We start from the raw sequence: 23,717 nt of genomic DNA, 5'->3' as shown, positions 1-23,717 counted from the left end.
ATCCCCACAGTAGACCTCCATCGCTCCGTCACAAGCCCTGGGGCAGAGAGGACCCTCTGAGGACACTAAATACACCACAGAGTCATTTACATTTTCACTGCACACCACCATGTCTGTGATAGGGAGATGGTAGTAATGAGCACAAGTGCATTGACAGCCATGTATTTTTTTTTTTTTTTTTACTCTTTCTTCTTTTTTCTTTCTTTAAAAAAAAAAAAAACTTTTACAGCATTTACAAATTAATACTTAGAACTTAATCAAGAGTAATCATAGAGAAATAAAGAAAAAAGACAGAAACCTAGACATTCTACATACATTCCATTCCTATGTGTACGTAGTATCATCTGTATGTATGAAAGATTTTTTTTAAAGAGAGAAAAATATATATAATTAATTAAATATTATATATATATATATATATATATATATATATATATATATATTTAAAGTGCAAAAGTATCAGCATCAAAATGTCCTTAAAGTGTCAAAAGTAAAAGTAGTCGTTATGCAGAATGGACCCTCGTAGATTGTTTTATATATTCTAAATATATTATTAGCCTACTTGTATTGATGAATTTATGCAAGCAGCATTTTAATTTTGTAAAGACAGGGCTCATTTTAACTACTTAAAATACTGTTGTAAGATTTAACTTAAAAAAAAAGTCAAATCACTTTAAGTTGATCATGTTTTTCATGTTAAATCTCCACCTGAAAAGTAACTAAAGCTGTGAGCTAAATGTAGTGGAGTAAAAAGTTCAATATTTGCCTCAAAATGTAGTGGAGTAGAAGTATACAATTACAATAAACACACACACACACACACACACACTTACCCAAACATTTCCTGATACAGATCAGCATGTTTACATTGTTATTGCAGCACATTTGCACATATTAGGGCTCATGCAGGAACCACTCGTACTAACAGTTTTGTTCGTATTCAACAACTTTCACATACAGTATTTTGAATTCTCTCTTTGGCACAAACACAATTAAATTAATTAATTAATATTAATTAATTAATAATAAATTATAGATTGCAAAGTAATTTATGATAGGAATACATGAATGTTCTTGCAGGAGCCTCATTGTGATGGTAGCATGCTGCTGTAAAAACACACGGTGAAGATGTCACTGTGACTGAAATTTAAACAGACAAGAGTACTGAATAAATAGAAATTTTGCGGTAAACTGTCCCTTTAATGTAATTCAATGCAGAAAGCACATAAAGCAGCAAACTCAATGGATTTTCCTCATTTCTTAAACTTCTTATGTCCAGATTTTGGTTCAGATTTGTCAACTTCCTATGCATTCTGTCTCTGTTTAGCATCTTTCAGTCTGTCCTTACATCACATGCATGGCTCCTTTTCCTCCACACAAACTTGGCTATCCGTCATTTTTCATCCAATCAGATTTTTCATTTCATTTTAATTAACAAAGTATAAAGCTGCCAGGAACCCAAAATACAAACAAAAGACACGTGTCAATGGAAATGTACCTTTTTTAAAATTATTTTTTTTTACCATTTATACACACAAAAACTACAGAAAAAATAATAGAACTGCAAATAAACTGCATATAAATTAAAAATATTAATAGTTTTCATTGTAGAGAGAAAATTCACATTTTAAAAATGGTCTAGAAACATAAATGGCACACTGTGAAAGCTCCTATGATTGCATTTTCAACTGTTTTTTCTCAGCTTGTCTACGTATCATATGTAAATAAAGATATTACTGTAAATAAAACATGTGTATTGTCAATAAATAGATGGACTCCAGAGGGTTAAAGCAGCTATATGTGTGTCTATACAGCAGTTTCTGCAGCAGATGAGAGCTGACGAGGGCCAACATGTTAGTGATGAGTGAGTGGGAGACAGAAAAAGGCCGTTTTGTTCTCTGTGACCTCGGGCCGTTATGCATTATATCTCGTCTCCTGAGACGTTTCCCTTTTCTCTTTTAATGGCCGACTTATGTCACCGCTGATCAGTGCCAAATTTCACCACACCCTCGTGTCTGACGAGCTGGCTTTCAGCCCTTGATCTGAAAATGATTACAGAGGCTTTCTTGCATACTGAGTCAGACCTATAAATACAGAATTTAGAGTTATATTCTTCCAAGGTAAATCTTTGCTGCTCAGAAAATATAGATATTGGTGTAAAGACAGTATTTCAAGCTTAATGTAAAGAGCTGAAATGATCTAAAAAGTGGATATAAAGATAATCTCATCTGAACAGACAACTAAATGTCTATTCATCGAAACACAACCACGTGTATGTGAAAGAAATATCCTGCAACATAATGAAGCTCTGCCTCCACCTGCTGGATCCACAACGTCTTGCAAACATAAATTGACCATTTTGAGACTGAAAAAAGTAAAGACAAACTTCTCAGAACAGTAGAGATTTTAATAAACTTTTCAATTCACAAGTCTTATTGCAGCTGATTAGTTTTTATATTACCAAAATCATTGCAAAAATGCAGCATCATAAATATATGGCCATCTCATATATACTTTTTTGTACATTTTCATTTCAAAGGTCCCTTAGTTGTAAAAATAAGTGTGCAACCAACCTAAAAAAATCTGATGGAAATCTGGAAAAACTCAGCACAGTATTTTCCTAAGAAACAGATAAATACAAGCTCTTACTCTCTTTATTTAAAAGGGCTGAAAGATTGCTTTGATCTCGATGTTTTATAACCAAACAGGCATCCTGATTATCTGATTATCAAATAGAACCATTAAGTCCACGCAATGAAAATGTGTATTTTTTTTTGACATATATTCAATTAAATAAAGGATATAAAAAGGCAACATTGGCAAAAGCAGAAGCATACGGAATAAGTGCATTTACAAAAAATAAAGTTCCTCTGAATATTTAAAAGATACAAAATGTGTGAGGATGTGGAGTGGTGATGGCCCCACGGAGCCAGCAGCCGCTAGAGGAGTGTGAAGATTAACAGGAAGACTTGAAAAGCGCTTTGAGTCTTTATCCGGCTCTCTGTGGGGCAGGAAGTTTCTTTCTCTCTCTTTGATTCCATCTCTGCTCTTTTTTCCCCTCTTAATCCATCTTGTCGTCTCTCCTTTCAGTGCCAGTCTTCATCGTCGTCATCCTCTCCCTCGGTTGAGTCTTCCTGGCTGCTGCCCTCTGCCTGCTCCGTCACTCCGTTCCCGTTTCCTCCCTGATCGCCCGCCACCGCTGCTGCTGCCGCCGCTGCCACCGCCACCGCCGCCACCCTCCTGGCGCGTGCCTCGGCTGCAGCCTGCTCCTCCTCCTCCTTCTGACGCAGCGCTGCAGCCTTCTTCTCCTGCTCGGCGTGGCTCTTCATGTGAGCGCTCCGACTCTTCACTTTGTAAAACACCCTAAAAGGTACACGAAGAGAAAAAATGCGACATTACACACAGTAAGCCACAATTTGTTACAATTTGCTTATTTCAAAATGTCTTTTGAAGAAGTTTTAGTTTCACAACGCGTTTCCCCTTTTTATTTCATAATGCAATTCTTCTTCACAGTCTTTATCCGTCAATCAAAATAAACAGAGCAGACTTATTTTACAATTTCGAGGCCAAGTAATATATTTTGTCCGTATTTCTTCATACAGTCATGGAAAAAAAATATATTAGACCACCCTTGTTTCCTTCAATTTCTTGTTCATTTTAATGCCTGGTACAACTAAAGGTACATTTGTTTGATATTGAAGATATTGAAGAAAACGAGGGTGGTCTAATCATTTTTTCATGGAGGCTCAAATAATCAATTTTTATTCAGGTGTCTTGAGGTCAGAAGTCAAGGGATCCCTTTGGAAGTTATCATATCAGTTTTTTCCTCGTCTTAAAGTCAGCCTAACTTTTTGTGGGATAGTGGGTTTTTTTTTTAGGGGGAGAGAGCAGGTCACAGTAGCAGTAGCTACTAGCTGTGTGATGTATAATATGGGGACATAAGATTCTCACATGTTCAGTGATATCCAGTTCATGCAATTCCAAGACTGTTTACCCAAGTATGAAGAAATATTCAAAAACAATGGGCAAAAATGTCCTGCAAAATGTGAAAAACTAGATATTTTTTTTACACCAAAACAGCATGGGATTAGCATAGAGTGGATATGTCTGTTAAGGAGAGACTCTCAATGCCCTCAGAACCCATTTTTATTAAGATAACTTGAGGTCAAAGGTCAAAGGTCTGAAAGTCAGCTTAACTTTTAAAGCCTTATTAAACCCCCCCTCTTGACAAGATATCATGACATACCAATTGATTCTCATCAAAACTAATATCTGCAGGTCTGAGGGGGATAATGGATGAAATAAGACAATATGGAATAATTGATCATATGTAGCTAAATAGACAATATGTTTGTCTCTACTGAAAAAAACTCTGCCAGGTTATCAAAGAGGAAGTAAATCTCTGTGATGACTGTGACTTACCTGCCACATTTCTTGCAGGGAAATATTGCGTCAGGATCCGGCGGGGCCTTGGGTGGCGCTCTGGGCTTCTTGGGCTCGGCCCGAGGCCTGTGAGGTGCTGGCGGGTGTTGAACCTTATTCACAGCGTCCGGCTCTTTGATCACCAGCACTGTTCCTGCCTGCAGCAGCAAAGATAAGTCAGGTTATTCTTTACTTGAGGCTCAACCAGCCGCCATTCTTCACAAATGTGGGTGAACTGTCCTGCAGACAGGACAATATGTAGTGAAACACTCACATAGTCATGAGCCTGTAGTGACTGAGCAACCCTCGCCTGGTGGCTGCTCTCATAACAAACGTCTTTCTTATCACCTGCATCCGTTTCTCCTTGAGTCGGTTTTGGCTGCTGTGAACTCTGTAACCAATCACACCAGAGAAATACGACATGCATGCACAAAATATTAGAACAAACTTTTAAAAACACTTTTAAATGCTCCCATCTTTATCATAACCACACTCAAATGAGTCATTTTAATGCTTTCAGACACATAATGGCCCTCATTTATCAAACGAGCGCAGAAACCAGCGCAGATCTGAGCGTATATTTCGTTTTACGACAGGGTTCACGTGTCATTTATCAAACGTTCAGATCTTGCCAAGTACATCGTAAAAATGATCCGATAAATGTGGCGGCTGAAATGATCATTCAAATTTAAATAATCATTTAAATTTCACGCCCTTATATATCACGCCTCAAGAGTTTACAACACCGAAGGATGCAATACGGGCAAATGGAGGATTTATTTTTTCCTTTTCTATTTCTAAAGTCACCTTTATTAGCAAAGTGCACCGTTACAAATAACAACAGGAGTGAAAAAGACATTTTACAGAAATACGCATCGACGGAGGTTTATGATATAAAAGAACTTAAAAGTCAAACATGTTCACTGAAGATTTTACATTTGGAGCGCAGACTTTTGGTTGAAGGAGGTAAACAATGTTTTAAAGTAAGTTTTAACACAAAAAGAAGAGTAATTTCTCAGAGGCAGAAAGTGAAACACTGACGTCCAACAGCTGCAACAGAACAAACTGCTTTTGTTTGGCAGCATAAAAAGTGAAAAGGAAGGAAATCAGTGGTGCTGTCAGCAGAGTAGCAGTGGACCATTCAACTCCCGGTGAGATTTGAGTAATTAATTCATACATCGTGATATATAAAGCCTAATAATCTATATAATATCCAAATATTGTTATTATTATGATGGAGAGATATTTTTAACTTCTTTACATTTACTAATAATGATGTCCCAGTCAGAGGAGCGTGTGGCAGCGCTGATTGGAAATGTTTTCTATTGGGGCACCACTGGTGGTGAAGGAGACGCTGACGCTCCGATGTCCAGCAGGATAACGGTAAACGGCAGAAGACAACAACATTTAATAGCCTCAGCTGGTATTATGGTTAAAGAATTTCACAGTCACAGGGTGTATTTATTTTAAATTATGTTTTAATGATAAATAATTTAGCCTAAACATGCTTTGGTTTGCCACCATTAAAAAACAAAACACGGCAGAGTTTTATCAGCTCCAGGCATCGATACAATAATATAAGAACAATTCTCTGACTCAGACATGTCGACTTCACGCTGACTCAAATTTGCGTACACGAGCTGAGAGCAGACGTGAGATCTGATCGTACCCTCTGCTCACGTCCAGACTGATAAATGTCGAGCCTTGTAGAAATGACCGTACGCTCACTTTCTACCGTACGCTCATCTGATAAATAAAGGCCACTTTTAACTCTACCTTGATGTCCACCACAGCCTCTGTGTGCTTCTCCCCGGGTGAATCTGGAGGGCCGAAGGTTAAAATCCCATTGCGGCCGATCTTGACTTGCTTCTTGAATGTGTAGTAAAACTCCACACACTGAGCCACAGTCTTAGTCTGCACCTTTAAAATGAATCCAAAACAAACATACAGATCCAGAATTTAACATCAATAATTAAGCTTTTCCACCTTGATGCTGCTGTGTGGGATGCACCTTACAGTTCTGAACCTGCTGCTGAGTTTAAAGGGCCAAAAAAAATTCAATCTCCAAAATGAAAACATTTATCACGGCCAGAAACTGTAAAAACAAAATATTTTGAGATTTTTAGTAGTTGTGACAGTCTTTGAACTAATCATGACCAACATTTCTGTCAGGAAAAATAACTAAACCTCAGCCTAAAATAGTGACATTTAAAAAGTTTGTACTAACCAGAACCTGTAGAAAATGTTCAATTGTGCACAGGAAGCCATTACTGACTCAGCTGATTTCAGTAAATTTTGACTGAACTGCTGTTTTTTTTTTTTTTACACAGACCAGAAAGGAGAGGACAAGGGAGGTTGTAAGTAGGGATGGGTACCAAATTCGGTACTTTTATAGGTACCGACCGAATTCCGTCGGTACTACCGAGTACCGATTCAAGTAAAATCAAACGGTACCATGTTTCGGTACCTAAACGGCGTTACCTTTAAACTGATCATTGATTTCAACCTGTTTTCATTTGACGTCTTGATTAACAAGCGTGCTGACGATCGCACTATTTTTTTATTTACCTCCTCGTCTGGTCCTGTCTGCTCACCGCGGCCACTAGCCACTAGCTGCTGCCCTCTTCCACCCCGGCGCAGAGACGAACAGCCGGCTCTAGACCTGCTCGCCGCCAGCTGCTATCTCTCCAATATCTCTACCCGGGCTTGGCCTTAGTCTGCCTCCAGATTGGACCTTCCTTACTCCGTTTGCTTTCTCCATTCTTCTGTAGATCAGTCATTAACAGCTAGCAGCTAGCTGCTGCATCTCTGGTCCTCCGCTAAAACTTCGATCTTCAACTCAGGAATATTTCCTGCCACTTTACTCCAAACTGCCTCGCTGAAATTAAATCCCTCAGACTCCTGCGTCATCCTCGATATGTTCACAGAGCAGTCCGACTCAACTTTGTTTTTTCCAACCATGCTATGCCCACAATAATGTCTGACCGGTGCTGCGCCGCACAGCTACGACGTCATCACAACAAATCACACGTGCACTTGCAACCTTTTTTTTTTTTTTTTTCTCTGTGCACTTGCCACCTGAGAGCTCCTCTGCATTCTTTGATAACACTGCAACCTTCATGTTACAAAATGCACGTTCACTCAACAATAAAGCACTGCTCATCCTGGATTTTACATTGTTTTGATATATTTTTTAAAGTTTATATTTTCAAACGCAAAAGTACCGAAAATTGGTACCGTTGAGTACCGATACCGATTCACAGGTACCGGGTATCGGTACCGTATCGGTTCAAATGTGAACGGTACCCATCCCTAGTTGTAAGTAGTAGTGGTAAGAATGTAAATGCTTATTATCAATATGTAGAGCATGGGAAATTCCCATTTTTTCCAAATAGTTTTAACACTTGTAGGCAATTGGATAAATGTTGTTTATATAGATTCTATTTTTCCCATTTTTTTGCCGTTTTTATTTTCTATGATTTATGTCATTATTAGTGTTATATTGCACAAGACATTTTTTTGTTGTCTAAATAATAATAATCCGTGGTATGATTGCTGTTAATGTTACTATGAAATGAAGACCATATCCAGTTTCATATCCTGTCACACAGAGGACATGGCTTCTTCTCTAATTTTGTCTTTTTTTTTGCACGTTTGGAACTCATTAAGTTTTCACTCTGCTTGTGATTAGAGAAAAGGAGATTTTTCCATTACATCAGAATCTGGCCTCATATTGTAAAATACCGACACGGGAGACTAATGGCTTAAAAATCTGTACTTTTATGGTTCTGTTTGTTTAAAGCAATTATAGTAATGCCTCATAATTAATGTGCTAATGCTGTATTGGTATTGAAACGCTACACAGAGCACTTTTAATCAAATTTCAATGCATTTGCTTACATTGATTCCCAATAGTTCATGCTGCAGGGTAAAATTAACGAGCGTACCAGTTTCTGCACCATAAAGAAGTCCTTCCTGTAGGCAGAGATCCCCTTATTGAAGTAGCGCTTCTCGTCTGCAGTCCAGCAGTCGGAGCCTGCGAGTGAATCAGACGCAGAGAGATTTAGTGTGAGGAGAGAATGAGGAAACACTGACAGAGGGGTTAGGAAATCACAGAGAAGGAGGAAGACGGAGAGACAGAGGCACTAAGGAAATCTCTGAGATGATTGACTTACATTAAATATCTTGAATTTTCTGTGACTTCAAAGCTCACCTGAGTAGTGATAACCTGCCAGGAGATGACCTTTGGGGAAAACTGGGTCCTGAAGCATCAAACGTCCCAGCGTTTCCTTAAAACCAACATGATTTAACACAGTGAGAGGAACATTCTTTGACAAGCTCACTCTTCCTCATTCGAGTGCTTAAACTTACCACATTATGAATCAGTTCTAAGTGTAACAAGCACAAAAAAAATTTCAGACATTATTTATCTGAGAGAAATTCAAGCTTCCAGTAGCAGCATTCAAACATACATTGAACATACACTAAATATAAAAATAAAAATAAACCTAACCTATAAATAATAAACTTATGATGAATCTGAATTTACATTAAAGACCTTTGCTAAACTATTTAGACAACGCCACTTTGAATGAAATTAACCAAATTTGAAGAAGAAAAAAATCCCTAAGCGACAGTAATAACTGAGGGGTAAGGGACAATTTTGCTTAAATGTTTATTGTAACATAATAAATTACTCAATTTTTTTGTCCTGTGGCAGAGAAAAGAGTAGAACAGAACTGGGAAATATTTTGAATTTCTGCCTTTTAAGTGTAAAATTCAAACGCTTAAACCATATTTAATGTACCTTAACGAAAAATGCCCAAAATATCAAAGTCTTAATCACCACACCTAAATTGTTACTATAAACAGAATTGCAGATGGACGCTTTCATGGCACCGAAGAATGGAAAAATGCCCCCTTTTGTTTAATTTTTGGTGTACATGAGTAATTGTGCAGATAAAACACCAGAATATTCAATTCCTCACCTTATAAACATAACGATAAAGATAAAATTAAGCATTTTAAAACTTTATGCGAACCCTTTTCTTGACGAGTGTGTGTTTCTCGTGCATGCTCTAATTCCCATCATGCTCGGCTTTAAAAAAACAAACAAGGGTTTTGCATAAAATACACAGAGACTTCTATGCATGACCTGAAACTGGTTTCGGTCATTTGGTTGAATGTGAACTTCCCCGTGTCGTCCAGGGTCCAGTGACAGTGAAAACAACATATCAGTGTTTAATTTTAATCATCTGTGTGGCGTTAATGCGAGAGGCATCTGGTACACTTTTGTTACCAATTATTCTGAGATTTCACAGCACAACGTCATAAAAAAACATTCAGAGAATCCCACTTCTCAAGTCTTACTATTTTTATTACTTTTAATAAACTAATAATAAGGCCTTTATATTAATTCATTCATTGCCTTTCAAGAGTTTTTAAGGTTCTGTGGGAACTCTGTATGATCATAAAGACATTTTTTAAATCATACTGCTTTTATATTTCAGGGATTTAATTAAAAGTTGTCCTGCAAACTGAACTGCAGTAAGTTGAGTGAATGATTAAAAGTTTCTATACTCACAAGGAAATCACCTCCACATTCATGTAAACAGTGTAAAACCAGTTCCTGATTGGTTCCTCCACCTTTGAGCACACTGCAACAAGCCATGTTCATCAAATCCTCCACTGCTGAAACAAAAAAAGAAAATTATGACAGTTTGAAAGAATTAGCGTGGATGAGACTGTGACAAACACTTTCCATGACACCTGTGTCTAAAATGCATTATAAACATACTTATAAGCACTCATTAATATCTATAATGCTTTATCTCGGTAATCATAACACATTTTTAGGCAATTTTATAAGGAATTCTATGGTCAAGTGTCAATTTTTTTGTAAGGATCATAGTGTATTATAACTCTCATAGTCATTTTGACTGATTCATTATAATGTGATTGTTAGTTACTTAACTTGGGTGTTTTGAGTGAAATAATGAAGAATTATATTAATTATTTAGAATTAAGAATTATGACCTTGTAAGTCATTAGAAAATGTTTTTTTTATTGTGTTATGATATTGTTATAAAGTAACATTATGATGCAATTCTGACAGTAACAAATACAAAGTTGCATTGAAAATAAATTAATTTCTGAATAACGTATGAAGGTTCTTGCAGCTTAATGCAAATTAGATTTAAGACTTTTTTAATGCCACTTGGGATTAAATTTATTTATTAATAACCAAAACTGAAAAAAAAAAACATAAACCTGAATTATTTTGCTTTAGGTTAGGGACAATTTTGCTTAAATATTTATTAAAACACGGCTTAAAAATTACTTATTTTGTCTCGTGACAGAGATTTGGGTACAACAAAGCTGGAAAAAAAAAAGTTTTTAATGTAAAATTCTGCACTATCAGCAGATTATAACATTCTACGTGCTTATAAAGCATTATAGACTGGGTGTCAGAGAAAAGCTCACCCAAAGAAGGTATAATAATGGTATAATAATGGTGGATAACAGGTAATGTGAGATACTAACTGGTGTCTTTGTCACCGTGTTTGAGCTGGGAGTCGTCCAGAGGGACCCAGACCAAGTCGGCCTTGTGCTGGTCCAACTGGGAGGAAGTTTGATCCTGGAAGTCAGGAATTTCCGCCTGGTACTGCAACCCGATGTTGATACGTCTGAACGAGCATAAACAGGACAGAAGTGCTGAATTGTTCTTATTCTTGGGGGACAGGTATTGAAAACCTCAGGTCTGTTTCGGTGACTGTACTTACGGTTCGAGGCAAACTGGCGTGGCGTCGGTGATCAGGGGCAGAACGGGAGGTGTGATATCTGAACTTGCTGCAAACACAAAAAGAAATCTCCCTGTTAGACATCTGGGAACGCCTCATTAGTAGAATCTGTCTCAGATCACACCGATTAAGACTTACAGGATCGTAACAGACTGCGCGCCGATTTGGGCGTCGGCGGCGGTGGGAGGATTTGGTTGCTCACGGCGATGTTAGTCAGGAAGGTGGAGAAGTAGAGGCCCGAGCCCTCGCGCACAGGAGACAGGATGGGTGGAGGCGTGTAGGGGGGCAGGGTGAGCGGGTTGTCCGGTAGACGCACCGGGGAGCGCAGGTTGCTCTGGTAGGAGGTGATGCTGGAGTAGAGGGGCGGAGGGATGAAGGTGGAGGGTTTGTGCGGCGGGATGATGAGAGGCTCGGGGCGAGGCCGACGCTTCAATTTGGATTTTCCATCCTCGTCCATCCCGGGGTCGCTTTCCCCATCCTGGACGGAAGAATGAGGGTTTGATTAGATCTTTACTTCTTTGATTAAGTTAAGAATATCTATACATCTTTACTAGGGAGCAAACCTGCCAGCTCAAGCATCTATAACGTTAACGATCAACTAATTGATTAATCGCTGCATGCATACTAGGGGTGGGCGATATGGCCCTAAAGGATTAATACGATATTTCAGGGTATTTTTGCGATAGCGATATTCTTGACGATATTACAAAATACTGAAAAATATATAGAAAATATGATTTTTTTTTAGTCTGTATACATAAATAAAAAATGTTCAACAAAATATAAATCTATCATAAATCTAAAATGAAGTGTAAAGTGCAAATCTCAACATTTGCCAAATGCAAAGAAATTACTCGACTCTTGAGTATTAGTAAATAATAAAAAATAACCATCTTGGGGATCCGAGGGCCCCACCAGGAAAACATTTTGTACATTTTTAAGTAAAATGCATCAATGGGGAGCTTTGGGAGCTAAATGTGAACAAACACCTCACATGACATTTTTCACAGTCAACAGGGCTTTCCACTAGGACGTGGAGCAGCCAGACAGTGTTGAAAAATAGTTGACTTTATATTATGAATAGTATAGATATACTTTCAGTAGCTTGAAATGTGATGTTAGGGCAGCACATGAGATTATAGTGGGTCGCCAACGTCCAGGTAATTAATGGAAACCCTTACGCCACTACATCAAGAAGTAGGAATGTTGCCAATATCATGCTATGCTTTTTTTTTACTATAATTGTGAACGATACGATATGGCACACCCCTAATGAATACATGGGCAAAATAAAAGATACATATACAGTATTGTGCAAAAGCCTGTTTTGATAACGAACGCCTTTATTTTGAAAGGACGAAAAGAGACTTCCTGTGCATTGTTAAACTAACTCAGTGAGATTAAACTGTAAAGATAACTTCAAGGAGTTCAATGTTTTATGTGTTAACCCCAAAGACGCATGAGTTTAGTTTTCACAGTAATCTTCATATTTAAATGTCTTTTGTGTTTAAATAACTTTTGGATAAAATTAAACCTAGTAATTCATGCTAGCAAGGTTTGATACAGTAAGATAGTTTTGCTCAAATTAATACTCTTGTATTTCTCTGTGTTTTAAAATTGTTATTGCAACTTTCAGTTTGCAAACTGTAGCTTTATCCAACTTAATTCTCAGCTCATTGTCTTATTGACGTACGGCCAGAGAACTGAACAATCTGCTGTGTTTCAGTTCAGAGATAAAATTAAAAAATAAACAGATCGATTAAAAATTTAATTTGATCGAAAAAAAATGTTAACGACCATTAATCAATCATCGATTAATTATTCCAATCCCTAATCTATACTGATGATGACAGAATGGAATGGTTATTTACTTTTAATGCCTATAGGAGTTGGAGAATTTTGTTTCCAAAGCTTGAAAAAAAAAAAAACACCCGATGATTTATGTGCTTAGTATTACTTAAACAATTTGAAGTCTTGGGCTATTTTGGCCGTTTCTTTACTTTTTACTCTCCCTGTACATACCACCTAAAAAAGGTTTACCATGCCATGTTGGTATAAGTTTTTTCAGCACAACATCACATATATGACTTGATTATTTTTTCCACTTTGACTAACTGGGTCAACATTTTAACCACAAAAAAATCCAAATAATCAAATTTTGAAAACTATGTCCTTTTTACTTTTAAAACACAGTCATGCTCAGTAAAGAATTTTAAATGTTGCGAATGTGAAAGAAAGGTCCCAAATAAAACATAAGAGGTAAAATAAGGATAATGTCTTGTTATGTGTATGTGTGTGTGTATATATATATATATATATATATATATATATATATATACACATACAGGGTTTTCCCTGCCATTATACGGCTTAGGCGCAGCGCCCAAGCATTTTTGCCTCCCGCCTAAGAGAAAAAATAGTACGGACATTTCACCTTCTGTTTAAAAAAAAAACCCGTGTGCCGCTGCTGAATGAATGAATTACGTGCGCCGCTGTGAAATTCCACATGATCATTAATATCAATGCACCACTAATGATACTCGCACTGTGTGAGCACAACAACACACAAAGTTATTTTCGACTTGTTTTGAGTCATCAACGTAAAAGGGAGCGTTCAAGCTTGTTCACGGTCTATATAGCGAGTAGTAGGGCCACGGCCTCGCTCCGTGTCTCACCGTCTGCGTGTGTGCGCGCGCTGAACTAAATCCAATCAACATGTCCGGGCGGTAGGGTCATATATTTGCTGCTTTGGTAGCAACTTTGCGTGAGCGCGTTGTGGCGAATCAACACATGGCTCATCTGCATATTCTAATGAGCCATGTGTTGATAGTTCACGACACGAAAATGGTCGAGATATATATATATATATATATATATATATATATATATATATATATATATATCGACCATTTTCGTGTCGTGAACTATCATCAAAAAAAAACTGGCTTCATGGAGTTTCAAGCCAGAACTTGAGAGGGAAGTTGGCAGTAGGGCTCAGTGTTGCTTTGTTTTTACGTAATAAAGGAGACATGTGAATTTATCATGCCGTGGTGGACAGTGATTCTAGAGGGATAATTGAGTGTGCTTGAAAAAGCTATATACTATTCACCTGGCTTATTCCTAGATTTTATTCTTACGTTTCTTCCATGTTTTTTTCGGTCGACTACTCCTCCCAGAGTTTTGGTCGCACATACGACCAGCTCAGCTATGATAAGTGTGCTCGGACTTTTCTAAGGGTTTCAGCAAAATCATTGTTTCATAATTTTTCTTCATAAAACACATATGTAGCCGTTCAGGAAGAACTCAGGATGCTCAAAGTGAAGTCGGATCAATCTTAGGAGCGACGGTTTGGACAAAAATGTTTTCTGTTTGAGGAGAATGTTTTGCTGTTTTTCGATCTCTGTCAGTGGCTTCACAGGAGCAGTTGATTTCAGTTGCTCTGCTCCGATTGATGACTGCCACCTGGCCCTGGCTGCTTAGCTAGCTTATGCATAACTCAAGTTTTTGCAGAAGTAGACTAGGCAGAGGATTAACGTGCACTTTTCTTTCCACATAGAGCATTCTCACATCTGATTGGACGAAAGCACAGCTCTTTGGTCTTATCTTCTGATTTTCAGAAATAGACACATGGGGGTTCCTTAGAAAAACGTTGTCACATTCCTCCCACATTTCCTTCTCAACAACCTTCTCAATGACAGTGACAAGCAGCACACTGTGTACTGGCTGCACACACCCAGTTTAAAACAGCTGTTTTGGAGAGTTAATGAGTCATATTATCATTTAAAATCACATTGCAAACATGGCTGATCTGTTCCAGCGGATGTTTTCCAGACTAACATCTCGGAGGCTTCTGAGAGGATTCTTGCACTCAGCAGAGTTTGAACTTTGTGGCCGGTCGATTCACAACAGACCTTCATCTCAAGGCGGTCTCGAGGTAGTTACACGGTGTGGTCTCAGTCTGAATAAACATCTACTGTACAAGCAGGACTTTTGTATACGCTCCATTGTGGAATGTACAATTTGAAAATCACAGGGTACAAGAACAATTACTCAAGAAGTGTACTTATAGGGAAACTTTTAACTCTTAACCTGGTTCGTTTTTCAATGTTTTCGTGTTTTAAGTGAATAACGGGGACAGCAGTTTTTGAAATTTATCTAGTATTGAGTGAGAAAGCTGCAGCCGGCAGCAACAGCCAGCACTCTGTCAATTGACATTGACTAACAGTGTTTGTTTTTGTTGCTGACAGGCTCAGAAGTTGTTATTATAAGTGTCTGACAGCATTATGGGAAGGATTTTCAACTCTCGCTCAAGGAGTACAGAAAGTGTAACTTAGGGTTTAGATTTTCAATGTCAGGGCTGAATATTTAGCTGGTTCCGACAATGTGGAAGAGGACACACAAGATTTTAGAATGAGACTTTGGGCTCTTGCTCAACAGTGCATGAATTAAAAAAAAAATGTTATTCCCATTAGTCACTTGGACACAAAAACATGGGAAAATAGTGTCCAGCTTTAAAAATACAGAAATTTCCCTTTAAGTAATTTTTTTAAAATGAAAAAGTACATAAAATTAGCTCCTTTTTGCACAAACACAGCTGTAAAATTCTGCTGAATCATTAACAATAATCCAATACTGTCACTCATCGTGGCATTCTCCTGCATAATAAGTATTTTTGCATTTGATACTTTTGCAGAAAAGACTTTTATACGTTTATCAACAACGTTATACGTTTTATATTAAGTTTTAATGCAGGACTTTTAGCCTCCACTTTAATATTTTTTTTTATTTCTAAATTTAAGTGACCTAACCCTTACAACTTAAAGTTTAAAAATCTAAAAAATAGTAAAAAATATTTTTTCATAAAAAAGAAAAATATAAATAATAAAAAAAAAAAATCAATGTCATGTAAAAACCAGTGTATTTTATATGTAGGTCTTTCCAATGTACATTAAAAAAAAGTTTTTACATGCAATTTTTTAATGAAAAACAAGTGAATTATCCTCATTGAACCATGATCTGTGAGAGGTAAAGAACACCATTGCACTAAATATTGATCAAAATGGTTAGTAATGGAGTTATTAATGAAATACAAACATAATTACACATGTTCCTGGTCAAACTGACCCATGAACATTATTGCTGTTCCTGAGAAACGAACATAACAGAAGGGTTAAGAGGCTGATAATGTGATTACAGGTGACTGTAAATCTACTGTTTCAGCACTTGGTTTACCACTGACTGAAAGGACGTCAATTATAAACTAACAATTAAACCGATGTTATGTCATTAAAGCATGTCTGATGTCCTCTCCCTACAGTACTCACCTGGCCAAAACTCTCTGTCATGGAGTTTCTGAGTGATCTCCGTCGAGCCACGATGACAGAAGGTTTGCGGTCGGACTGTCCTGCGGGTCGCTCGCCCGGGCCGAGTCGACCCGGAGGCCAGCAGCCCTGAGGGTCAGTTTGACTCCTGTGAACCGGCACCGATACGGGGATAACCAGAGGCACCATGGTGGGCTGTCGGCCTGAAGAACCATCCTCCTGCTGAGGCAGCAAAGCAACGAGGTGAGAGATGAAGATGAAGATGAAGAGAGAGAAAAAGACAGGAAGAAAAGCAGAAAAAGGATTGAGATATAGAAAGAAGAGAGACTGTGTGAGAATCAGATTCATTTTCCAACCAACTACATTAATTAGACTAATATTCTTCCTGAACTCCATTTTTTTTGATAATACATTACATTAGGGCTGCAATTTAAGATCTTTTTCTTTTTTTTTGCTTTTAGTCAATTAAGGTTTTTTTTTGTTTGTTTTTTAAAAGCTTTAAAGAAAGCGGGGTGCAGTAATGTGCTGCCCACTGCTCCTTGCATGGTGTGTTCACTTGTGTGTAAAAAAGGATGGGTTAAATGCAGAGGTTGAATTTCCCCATTGTGGGATTAATAAAGTAATCTTCTTCTTCCTCTGGATGGCAATCAGACAAATAATAATAAAGACTTACTACCCAAATAAATCTAACTCAATACAACCCTGATTCCAAAAAAGTTGGGACACTGAAAAAAGTAATAAAAGCAGAATTAAATTATTTGCAAATTGTCTGCGACCTACATTCAATTGAATACAGCACAAGGAAAAGATATCTAGTGCTCAATATGGAAAAGTTTTGTTCTGAATTTCATGCAATTTGTTCTTATTTACATTTTATACAGCATCCTAACTTTTTGGGGATTTGGGGTTGAATGAAATTAAACAAAAAAAAAAGCAGCAAATCGTAACAACCAGTGAAAATTTTGCATTTTTCTGAAACAAAAAGAAATAAGTATAAATATATTATCAAAATTGTTGCTCTTTGGTCAAGATTGACCAACTGTTGAAGCCACTTTACTCTAAAAGTTGCATTTACTGAGCAAAAAGTAAAATTATTTTATCTACTACAAGGGGGAAAAATTTGAAAAAAAAAATACGAATTGCAACATTTTGATTGATTGTGAAATTGCAATATTATTAACACGTAACAAGTAAGACTATTTATTTTAAAGTCTGTAGGATATGATTTGCAGGCTGCGACTGTGCACCACTTAATTTTGAACAACTACTGCACCTCCTGCAAAATGGATATTGCACGAGTCCATATAACAATTTTGATTAAATTCCAATTGCATGTTCAGCTTAAATGTCAAATGGAACAGAAGGATTACAGTTTTATATATTCTTAAAATATATAGCAGTTTTATCACTTTGTTCCATAACATTCAGAGTAGGGCTGGGTGATATATTGATATAAAACATATATCGATATAGTTCAATTATTTTCTTTTACATATAAATGCCGCCCTTACTAAGGTTTGTCATATTTAGTTATTTTGTAATGTTTGTTATTCTTTTATCATATAAATATATGTATTTCAGGAAAAGATTGGCCTATTTTATTTCATAGGCTATTTTTATTTAAGACATTTTTTTATTTAAATGTGCACTTTATGGAGGTTTGATTTTAAAAAAAGGAACTCCTGTTATACAGTATTTATGTTCACTTCAATAAACGGTTTAAATAAAACTACTGTCGTGTCACATTTGACTGATTGAACATTTGCTCTCACTATGTGATAAAATATCAGGATATATATCGTATATCGATATTCAGCCTAAATATATCAGGATATGACTTTTGGTCCATATCGCCCAGCCCTACCGTGCACATAAATCCCTGGTATGTCTCGTCAAGCTGATAAAACTTTCTGCAATCCTGAATTCAGCTGGGGGGCAGTAAAGTCCATAAATCAGTTTAATGATTTCTAATTCAAGAGCGGAAGACAAGACATTTTAATCTTCTCTCCTAACCCACAGACGTGCAGCGTGTTAACCACAACACACCAACTCCCGGTTGTGAACAGTGATATTAAACCTGTTTGGTGTGTGTGTGTTGGGGAGTATAGGAGTGTAGCTGTGCAGGTTGACAGCTCTGCCCCTCCCTGGCTCTGCTGAATGACTGGGAAGGAGCCTGAGGAATGTGGAGGTGTGCAGACATGCAGCTGCACCAACTGTTCATACATCATGCACACTCTGCACAAAAAACCTTCCACAGACCTGATAACCCCCGAGGGGAGAGCACAAAACATCCCTGCAGTGAGGAAAAATTGACAAAAACTCAGTTCAACTAGTTCTTGCGCCTAGTATCGGTTTACAAAGCTGCTTAAGAGAAAATAAAGAAGCCGGTTCCACTGGGTGTGCCGCTTAGCATGTAAACATCATAAATCCTGAATAACAGCATTTAGTTTATCAGCTTTCTTGCAGTGCAAAAATGAGATCAAGCTTTCAAATCCAACGGGAGGAATCTTCAATAATAGCTGTTTTTCAGGTTGCGCCGGTGCATGACAAGGTCCTGTATGGTGTGACTGCACACACTTGTTCAACTGCCTGCTGTAGCTCAGGCTCTGCAGCTGTGGGAATCAAGTGCACTGACCTAAGAAAGGATTTTGTAAACCATAGGGAAGTTCTGCATAGAAACAGGGTTCTTCCTCTTTGTGCAGCTGCTCGCCAACTTTGCCAGATGAGAAAATTTGCTCTTATGTGCACAGATTAGTTGCCCGTCCCTTTCTGCCTCAACTAAACTGAACCTAAAGCAAGTACTTCACCCTTAAAATAACCATTTGCATATCAAATTATCACCCTGTGTTACCTTGAAAACTTGTCTCGTTCACGGTGAATGGAGAAAATTCTTGCTTAATTGAAGTAAATCGGTGCAGCGTTAAACAGCGAATTATATCAAAACATCTGTTTACAAACTCATGCAGTTTAGTTCAACTGTCATTTGCTCATAACTTCCCTAACACATGCAATTTTGCTATATTATACCATTTCCGCCACTGACGTCTTACACTTGTGCAAGTCTGGACAAGTAGCGAACCAGGGGCCTGTTCCATTAAGCCAGTGTATCTAATAAGCCAGGCTTGTCTCAGTCTTGTCAAGTCTGACTCTTTTTCAGTTGATTCGGATTCATAAAGCAACTTAATCACAGTTTAAGTTCAGCTACTATCACAACTGCAGCTGGGAAACTAGTTGAATATGTTTGTGGAACCGAATCAACTGAAAAACTTGTTTTATGGAACAGGCCTCTATTATACTGCATTAGTTGGGTAAAAGGTTGTAAACAGATACTTGGGGTATCTTAATTCTCCAATTCAATTCGATTTTTTCGATTTTAAGGTCACGATTTTATCGAATTTTATGAAGGCAATTCGATTGTTAGACTATAAAGTATTGATTCATAAAGATCAAAATATCATTGGTTTTATCTTTAAAAAGTAGCTTTCGTGCTATGAAGTGCAATTTAACTGCAATATTTTTTCTGGAATATGCTCCACTAAGGCTGAATGGTCAAATTTGCAAATTTGTTGGTCCCACTTTTGATTCTATAACTGAAATTAAAACTTAATTTGATTGACGTAAAATAATGAATGAAATCCTGACAGCCCCAAACTTGTAAGGGGAAGTGTTTTCTAATAAGGCTTTTTTTGCTGTATTATAGCCATAAATAAATAATAAACTGCAGCTGCAGAGTAATGAGTATTTTTTTTAACCTTGACCATTTTAGCCGGCAGGAACTCCATTTCTGACGCCTTCTGGGCCAGAGTCTCCAAGTTGATCTCCTTAGACGCCCTCCTTCTCCTCCGGATGACCCCGCCCGTGGCAGCCTCCGCTCCTTTCGCAGCCTGAGTGGCTGCGACTCCGTTCTGGGATGACGGAGGCTCTTTGGATGGTTGAGCCCAGATGTTTGTGGAAGGGGGACCCAGTGGGGACTGTCCGTCTCTAGAGAGGCGACGTGAACGCCGAGGGGCAGCCGGCGCGGCGTCTGAAGGCTCTGCAGGATTTGTGGCGACCTTTTCGGCGCTTGGATCAGCTCCAGGTGATGTGTCAGGGGGTTGTGCCTCTGGTTCCTGCTGCAGGACACCCTCCTTTTTAGGTGCAGTGTCAGGTGGAGCAGGTTTAGGAGGCTGAAACGTCACAAAGTTTTGGTTTTGTTGCTGTTTTGGTTGCACCTGTGGTGGTGTTGTTTCTTGCTGTGGCACGTTTTGTTGCTGCGCTTGCTGCTGCTGCTGCTGCATTTGTTGAATTTGTTGCCGTCGCTCCTGAATCTGCTGCTGGTGATACTGTTGTTGCATTTGCTGCAGTTGTTGCTGTTGCATTTGATGCTGTTGGATTTGTTGCTGCTGTTGCTGCTGCTGCAAATGTTGCTGTTGCTGCAGCTGAATGTGATGCTGCTGCTGCTGCTGCAACTGTTGCTGTTGCTGCTGCTGGTGATGGTGGTGCATTTGCTGCTGCTGCTGTTGCTGCTGCTGCATCTGGTGTAGTAGCTGTTGTTGAGTTTTCGGCTGCTCGCTGTACGCCAGGCTCGGTATTCCCTTGTTGCCTGGAAACACAGAGTAATAGCCTGATGAAAACTGTTGCTTGCTGGGTCTAAATGTTGTCTGGAATGGCTGCAGCATGGGCCCCTGCAAAGTGTGCGAGGGCACGTGGGGCGGCTGACCCTGGAGGTCCACGCCTTTGTGGGCGTGTTGATAAGCCTGCAGCTGAGCCTGGTGCACTGCAGCCGCGGCGTGCTGCCCCCACTCGAGCCCCCTCCCCTGAGCTTGCGCCTGGGTGGCGTCTCTGTAAACCTCAGCAGGTCCCGGCAGCGGGTTTTCTCCCCCCATTGGCAGAGCTACACCCTCATGGACTCCTTTGTGGAATGCCATCTGACCCCGGGCGTTCACTCCGCTCATATAGGGGCCAAAGTTCTGCCCCCAGGCCGGTACAGGGGCTTCCTGAGACCAGCCGGGGGCCTGCGTGGCGTCCTGGTGCATCCACTTTACTGGAGCAGCCTGTTGATAGTGCGGCAGACTTTGGGGCCCTTTCTCCGGGTTGTAAACAGCAGAGCTGCTAGCAGAGTCGCTGTGGCTTGACTCTAAAGCCGGAGGTCCCATTCCATAATAAACCTCCCCTGAGTGCAGCACAGGCTCTTTCATGGCCGCAGCCCGGTGCTTGCCGCTCTTGTCAGTATTAACTTGAGGAGGAAGACTCATAGTAATATTGTACGGTAATGTTGGACTCTCAATCTTGATCTCTGAGCGTGCAAAATGTTAAGTGCCTCTGTAGTGTGCTGAGGAATTCTTTGTGTAATTGTGTATACAGAGGTATTTGGGAGGAAATATAAATCCCAAAGGAAAAGTGCAGGGTGGGGAGCATGCAAACCCTCCTTCCAGAATCAAATCTGAGGTTTGCTGTCCTTTCTTCTCATCCTCTTTATGGTGCCGGACCTTGTGAGAGAAAGGAAGGGTTAGACACTTTCTTTTTCTCTGGGGACATGAACACAAAGTTTTCAGTGGTGTGTCACCCGTATGCAGCAAAGAGGAAATTGAGGCCTACACGAGCACACAGTCCATTCAATAAAGTGTTAATGAGTCAGAAAGTATGTCTGGAGCAAAACCCATATTTCTATATTTACGTCCAGGTGCGTGCAGACAGGACATTATAATCAGAAGAAGTTTCAAAGCGGCGGACAACAGCGACAAGGAGGCGCTGACTGTGTAGCTGCCATTTGGCATAACAAGAAATACAGGAAACGAAGGGGCTCGTGCAATCACCCGAGCGATAGCCACTGATGTTATGTTAAAAAATCAGCATTAAGGAAGCGTCAGAAGAGCTGAGTGCTGTTAGGCAACACGGCAGATTAGTGAGCATGAGTTAAACACAGTTTATACCTTATCAATGGTGCACGGAGCTCTCCATGGCCAGCTCCATGGAGTCACTTTGGTTTCGATCAAAGTCGACTGCATGCAGCTCCATGAAGGGATTGTGCGCAGCAAATGTCATAACTCTGAATACTTTCCCTCGAGTTTCACAGCGCACAATATGGCGAACAGGCGAGTTTACAACCGCACCGACACATAATCCAAAGTCCGGACCGGCTGGACGGGCTCATTAACGCTGTAGTTACAATGTTGCACACTGTATCCGTAAAACCCGTGCACTTCAGGGGAAAAAAATGTCCACAACTTTCTCCCCGCATCAACGAGTAAACCACACATGAGACGGCGAGTGTGTGGAAACTGTGCCGTGCAGCGGCCTGCGCTGGTATTTCCGCTGATTTCAACACGCTGCTGACGCGTCTCCTCTGTGTTTAAACGTCGTGTTATGGCTTTATCCAGGATGTATGAGGAGCTGCGCAACTGCGCAAACATGCAGAAAGTTGTGCGCCCCTGAACGCACCGCCTCACCCCAAAACAGCTCAACTCACATCCTGTTATCCAATCCGATTGTCTGGCCACTCCCTCCGCTGTATCCGTGTACGTTTGTTTTGTTGTCTGTGGCTGCCCGGAGAGCGGAGTCTCAGCTCAAATAACACATGGAAACAGTTTGTTGTGGGTTAAACAGGGCTGCAGCCAGGGTTTCAAAATAATGAGTAAAATTCCAAAAAGCCGTTTGTCTAATATGTATTATTTTACTACTGACTACTGTTCCATTTTTTTTATTGTTTCTTGTAAAATATTTTACTTTATTTTAATATTTTTATTCATATTATATATACTATTTTTATTTTACTATTTTCTTTTTTTGACAAATGTTTCTGGAGCTGGCATGGAAAGAATTTCCCTGCAGTGTGCTGAGCATTATCTATGATGAAAACATTTTATTTTGACTTGATAGTTTAGACGAAACCTCTAGAGGCTATTTAGATAATTAGATTTAAATGTCAAAGTTACATTTTAAAACCCACCATGTGTCCAAATCTTATAATGTGCCCATTATAAGATTATAAAAGTATTTGTAGAAAAAATACAGCACTATGACCCAAATAATAATAATAATAATAATAATAATAATAATAATATCCCAGAATAACAATAAATATGAATTATATTTCTTATGTAAATACTTTGCAGAGATATTTATTTATTTACATTCTAACTTGTGGTAATTACATCTCTATTGTAAAAAGTCTAGATTATTGAACCAAAGAAAA

At 38.8% G+C, this 23,717-nt stretch overlaps 1 protein-coding gene across 8 annotated transcripts; it reads right to left on the bottom strand.

The window, feature by feature from the left end:
• Positions 1-2,386: 2,386 nt before the first annotated feature.
• On the bottom strand, positions 2,387-22,841 carry mideasa (mitotic deacetylase associated SANT domain protein a). 8 transcript variants are annotated; one of them, XM_059356614.1, is made up of 13 exons: positions 22,456-22,841; positions 20,296-22,011; positions 16,547-16,765; positions 11,361-11,700; positions 11,205-11,271; positions 10,966-11,108; positions 10,007-10,113; positions 8,636-8,711; positions 8,370-8,458; positions 6,199-6,342; positions 4,697-4,813; positions 4,423-4,580; positions 2,387-3,363 (listed from the first exon to the last, which is right to left on the bottom strand). In XM_059356614.1, the coding sequence occupies exons 2-13, from the start codon at positions 21,775-21,777 to the stop codon at positions 3,087-3,089; spliced, it is 3,219 nt and encodes a 1,072-aa protein (XP_059212597.1). In that variant the 5' UTR covers positions 21,778-22,011; positions 22,456-22,841; the 3' UTR covers positions 2,387-3,086. The 8 variants fall into 8 exon arrangements, with proteins under 8 accessions (XP_059212597.1, XP_059212598.1, XP_059212603.1 ...); XM_059356615.1 differs by having other exon boundaries at positions 10,007-10,110; XM_059356620.1 differs by having other exon boundaries at positions 10,981-11,108.
• Between the last annotated feature and the right edge of the window lie 876 nt (positions 22,842-23,717).

The sequence above is a fragment of the Centropristis striata genome, chromosome 18 (assembly GCF_030273125.1).
Source record: "Centropristis striata isolate RG_2023a ecotype Rhode Island chromosome 18, C.striata_1.0, whole genome shotgun sequence".
NCBI lineage: Eukaryota > Metazoa > Chordata > Actinopteri > Perciformes > Serranidae > Centropristis > Centropristis striata.
This window is presented reverse-complemented; position numbering and strand designations above follow the sequence as displayed.